Here is a 5496-nt window from a genome sequence, read left to right as displayed (position 1 = left end):
TTGGAAAATATGATGAAATAGAAAATCCTGGTATCCTTAATAGAATCGAGGTCAAAATGTCAAAATCCAAAGTACACAAAATAAAGAAGTTTAAAGAAGAGTATTGAACAAAACATAATGTAAAAAAAGAGCATCACTCATAACCGCTATGTTCTTCAGAACTTGTTTCATTATCAGTTTCGTTTTGGTTTTCTGCTTTTTTCTTTTTCGGACAATTTCTTGTGTCATGATTGGCATATTTTCCACAATAACCACATAAACGTTTTTTCTTCTTAGCCTTCTACGCTGCCTTCTCACGTGCGCTGATCAGCCTGCGTCTCCCACTGCCTTCGTTCTTAATACCTGTAGGGGCGGTAACACAATCTTCTTCTGGTTGAGATTGTTGAAGCAAGTATTGAATCATGGCTTTCTTGTTTCTATGGTTTGGGTTGTGTGGAAATTCTTCAAAAATTTCATTCTTCAATTCCTTGATTTTTGTAGCAAAAACATTAAGTCTTTCGTCTTGATCCCTTAAATGGTCCAAACACTTCTGAACATCATCAATGACCTCAATCCAAATCCTTGATTTTTCGCTTTTTCCAACCCCAATCCTATTTTCAATGCTGTACACGATGTTCGGTAGCGCATAAGTATCCCAATGTTTAGATATGTAATGATCTGGAATTTTGTCAATATTCTCCATTCTGAAAACAGAAAACACATGACGACATAGATATCCAATACGTGTATACAACATGCAAGAGCAGCTAACAGTCGTATCAGTCAATTGATAGAAACCTACATTGTTATATCCAGATTAAAAACTTAACATCAAAAAAGTATATAAAAAAATTGATGATTTATATACACATAGCAACCCCACATAGAAATACCTTAAACCTACCAACGAGACCAGATCTTTTGTCCTTGTGATGAATCAAATAAACTTTGGAATCGCCTACAACTTCAGGAATACCTATCATACAGGATGTTGCACTTTTTATCATCTCTTTTTGAACCTCGAAAAAAATGTCTTGGGTGTATACATAACGATAGGAGTGTTGAGACGATAGAGAGGAGTTGTTGTGGTCGTTTTGTTCTGCAAAGTTCTTTGCTTCTCCCTTTGATTACCCATTGATAATTCAAAACACAACATGAATTGCACAAGTTTGTTGGAAGGGCTAGAATTAACTTTTAAACTAGCATTAGAGCTCTCGCATCTAGACGTGGTCTTCATCAAACAGCACATGGGTATATCCTTAAAATAACCAGGGACCCATTGTTCACGAATAGCATACATCTGTTTAAGCCAATCATGATCATTCAATTTAAATTCTGTCATTAGCAATCCCCACTTTCGCTCAAACGTAGGTGGGTCAATAAACACATTCCAAACTAACTTATGTATACTTCTACACAACTCTCCATTTCTTAACCGTTCCTTGGATACCTATAAACAGAATTATGGGACATACATTAGTACTAAAAGGTTAATTTAGTTTATGAACTATTATTTCTTCTCATATTCACAAACTAACAATGAAGAATGACACTTAAGTAAACAATGATTATCATATGCTAAAACGACAACTGTCGTTTAAATTAATTTAACATAAATTAAATTTTCTTTTAACTATAATTAGTATATACAAATACAGATGTGCCGTACCTTGCTACGGAGTTTATCCATAATGTGCCACATACAAAGTCGATGAACAGATTGAGTTAAAACGATAGATATTGCTTGCTTCATTGCTGGATCTTGATCACTTAAAACTAGTGTTGGTTGCTTATTACCATGTGCTTGAAGAAAAGACTCTTAACAACCACTTTTATGATTCAATAGTTTCATTTGTAACAAACCAGCACCATATGTTACGCACTTCTTGTGATGATTAACTCCAGTAAAAGGGACAAAAATCATGCCGTACTTGAAAAGCGATTTAAAAATTAGAAAAAGTAAATACATTAATGTAAAACGCCACATATAAAAAACTTACATATTCGTTTTGTATGTCGCGTCAAATGATAAAACATCACCGAATACGCTATAGTTGCATTTTGCAACGTCATCAGCCCAAAATAAAGATTGCAACTCGCCTTTAACAACAGTGTAAACAAAAGAGTAATTATGTAAGTTCCGCAAACGTTCGTTCATGCTATTTATCACCATTTGTGCATCTTTATCTCCTATGAAAGCTCTAACATTCCTGGAACTATTTGTGTACTCTATTTTTGTACCTCGAACCATGTGGTGACCGCCCTTTAATGCCGATTGAATTCTGTAGGCTCTTGTCGCACCAATATTTACCAAACTAACTCTATGTATCAATTCATGGTCACTAAAATCCAACTGACTACGACTCCTTGTTAAGTCCTTATTCTCATTAGCAACAAGACCATGATTATGACTTTCCACAAACTCATATAATTCAAAACTAGGGGTACCTTTTACAGCTCTTAGTCTTACACGTGCTTGGCAGTCGGTAACCTTGTAGTTAATGCTATGTGGAGACTATGAATGTGAATTTGTAATTAGTGTATCAATATCTTTGCCACGATAAGTACCTGCTCTATTACAAATGATATACCTATTAGTAATAGCACCCTTATTTCTCTTAATAGTAGATAATCGTGTATCAAATCCAGCCTTATCCGCATACAACTTATACATTAATTCTGCATCCTCCAATGTCAGATATATCGTACCCACAATAGGTTTATGTTCTTGTGCAACGTTGGGCAACCAATGTCTTGTTCCGTTAGGTGATGTGTACGTTTGACTGTATGCTGAATTTTCGTTATCATTTTCGTGCAAATCTACAATTAAGTAAAAATATTTAATAATTTACATATATGAAACTAAATCAAGAGATCAGAAAATTCTTTCTCAATAAAAACACAAATAGAATTTTATTGAATGGACAAACAAGAGTTTAACATCAAAAAGAAAAACCAAAGCTATAATAGGAAATAAACAAAAGACTAAAATTTATTTAAACGGACAATTCCTAGCATCATGATAACTAAAACGACCACATTTGCTAAAAAATCTTCTCATCAACTTCATACGAGTAACTGTATTAGTACCTCTTTGAACACCTTGTTCATCAACAGCAAATTCTTCACCAGCATCATTATCCAACACTTCTTCGTGAACAACTTCAATAGCTTCTTCAAGTTGGTATTTGTTTTGGTCAAAAATTAACAACAATGATTTCGTAACCAAATTAGTAATCGGGACTTGGTGCTTATATGAAATGAACGTAAAAGTGCTTGAACACAAGGATTTGTTGCGAGGAAAAAACCCGTTATCCTTAGGATAACAAGCAAAAAACCCCGGGCAGTGAAAACTATCACCACCGGTTTATTAATAACAAAGGTGATTACAATGGTGGAGCTCAAACTTGATCGTGATTACTGAGAATGCGAGTACTAGTAAGTCTAGTGTGTCTAGAGTGTGTGTTATGATCCGGTTTTGAGCTCTATTTCTACAAAAATAAAAAGCTAACAATATGGCCTATATTTAAGGAAACTGCGGAATTATTCCAATTAGTCGTTAGCCCTTCAATCAGCACGTTTCCTTTCTTGTCACGCTTTATTAACGGAAAGTGCGAGTCTTTGGGAGATCACGATAACAATCTTTGACCTGGTAAACATAGAAAGAAGCAAAAATCGTGTTACATATATAATGTAATTAGGATACCTATTACCTTTGACGATACCGCATCCTGAATTTGCTCTGAATAATGTTTCTTGAGGATACTGAAAATCCGTGCTCTAACAATTGTCCCCAAATTTAACAGCTGTAGATACGCATTACAGCTGTAAAATATTTTAATTTTAAATGTTGCGTGGTGGATCTTTAATGCACGTGTCAGCCGCTTCAATTACTCACCAAACCCTAGGTCGTCCTTATAATTAGCCGGATAAATAACATTTTTATCCACCTTCCTTTCTAGGTAACCTCTTTCTTCCTTCTGTATCTTAGTGAAATCATGAGTCCAAAGCTTTAATCCTCCGGTATTGAGAATTTTGTATCACAGAATCTCCTCGCAAGTCCTGCGAATGAGATGTGTATTTTTAGCAACACCGATATCGCAAATCTTTGGTCTCAGGGTTGCTTTCCTGCTGGAACTGTTTTCAGACCATTTGACGCCGCTCTTACTTCTGATTTTGTTTCAAAAACCTGGATCTACTTTCCGTTTTTGCCGTTCAAAATCGGTTTTTCCTACCCGTTTCCTGCTTTTACCACCGAGTTCTTTCTCAGAATTGGTTTTAGTTATGCCCAAACCATGCCTATGGTTTGGAGGACTTTGTTCGTCTTGGAGAAACTAATCGCCGACCATGCTCTCGATTTTACCCTCTCAGAGTTTGCTTCTGTATACGACCTTCGCAGCCACGGATCTTCAAGATATCTCCTTAAGATCAAATCTGGTCAATCTTCATTGGTCTCGAAAAACACCCATAACAATGATCAGTGGAAGAGACAATTTTTCTTTGTTAGGAGAGATTCTCTTCCACAGCTCAATACTCTTCCTTATCTCTGGGTTTCCAAAAGTAGGATACTGTATCTTGAACAAATATTGATATCTTTTGTGACTGATGCATTTTTCTTTGCAGCTTTGAAGTTCTTTAAGATCGCTCCTCCTACCAGAGAAACCGAGGGCAAGCTTGCATCCTTCTTTCTCATTGACGAGGAGGAAAGGACGTTTCATCTTCAGTCAAGCTTTCAAGAACCATCCCGATCCTCAAGTTCCGTTATGTCTGGTAAGAAACATTTGATATGTTATTGTAAATATTTTAAGGATTAGGGATACTAACCTGTGTATTTGTAGGCAAGTCTGCTTCTGCTTTTGCCCTTGAAGATATAGAAAGCATGGTATCCACTTGAAGCTCTATCAAGAAAGAACCTATATCCAGCTCTATCCCACGTCCTGAAGGCAACCGAGCGAAAGGCTCTAAGAAACAGAAGAGCCAGGAGACCAGCGAATCCGTTCTCATGCACGATGTTGATTTCCACGATGCCATGAATAAGACTCAGCAGGTATCTTCTTCATTTGTCATGATTTCTTATATCCTGAGAATAACTTATATTGGGGATTCTTTATCCTTGTAGGGCCTCGAATATCTTTCCTCCCGGTTTGCCGCCATGAGCCTTGAACTCCATGAAGCCCATACTCGTATCTCTGAACTGATGAAGATAGGGGTGACAAAGACCAGTCTTCTTGATAAGAAGACCAAAGAAGTAGATGACCTGAAGCTGGAGTTGTCATTGGTCAAGAAGGAGTTGGTTCATCAAGAGGCGAAATGTATGATAAAAGTTTATGATGCTATGGAGGGGGCGAAGAAGTCTGCTGCTATTTCCATATTCCAATCCCGGCTCAAGATGGCTAAAGAGGCGAAGGATGCTGGTCTGGACACTCCTTTCTTGGATGTAGCTGGTTGGGAGAAGATATTGGCTGAGCTTGGTGGGGATAAGGTGGAGGAAACAGGTTCTAGTGGTACGGAGAAGTC

General features: G+C 36.9%; 1 protein-coding gene across 1 annotated transcript; it reads right to left on the bottom strand.

Annotated features, from left to right (window-relative positions):
- Nucleotides 1-280: 280 nt before the first annotated feature.
- On the bottom strand, nucleotides 281-3979 carry LOC143559230 (protein FAR1-RELATED SEQUENCE 5-like). Its single transcript, XM_077047877.1, has 8 exons — nucleotides 3947-3979; nucleotides 3693-3759; nucleotides 3070-3153; nucleotides 2571-2799; nucleotides 2027-2483; nucleotides 1111-1429; nucleotides 884-955; nucleotides 281-777 (listed from the first exon to the last, which is right to left on the bottom strand). Exons 1-8 carry the CDS (start codon nucleotides 3977-3979, stop codon nucleotides 281-283), a joined length of 1758 nt encoding a protein of 585 aa, XP_076903992.1.
- Between the last annotated feature and the right edge of the window lie 1517 nt (nucleotides 3980-5496).

This window comes from Bidens hawaiensis, unplaced genomic scaffold (assembly GCF_021521415.1).
Source record: "Bidens hawaiensis isolate Kalapana, Puna unplaced genomic scaffold, B.hawaiensis_p1.1 tig00019793_1, whole genome shotgun sequence".
NCBI classification, from domain to species: Eukaryota; Viridiplantae; Streptophyta; class Magnoliopsida; order Asterales; family Asteraceae; genus Bidens; species Bidens hawaiensis.
This window is presented reverse-complemented; position numbering and strand designations above follow the sequence as displayed.

Coding starts and splice junctions, on each gene's coding strand:
- LOC143559230 (XM_077047877.1), bottom strand. CDS start 3,979: ATGATTTCACTAAGATACAGAAGGAAGAAAGAG. Junction 2,800..3,069: donor TGAACAAGGTGTTCAAAGAG/GTACTAATACAG, acceptor ACTTAATTGTAG/ATTTGCACGAAAATGATAAC. Junction 956..1,110: donor GTGTTTTGAATTATCAATGG/GTAATCAAAGGG, acceptor CCTGTATGATAG/GTATTCCTGAAGTTGTAGGC.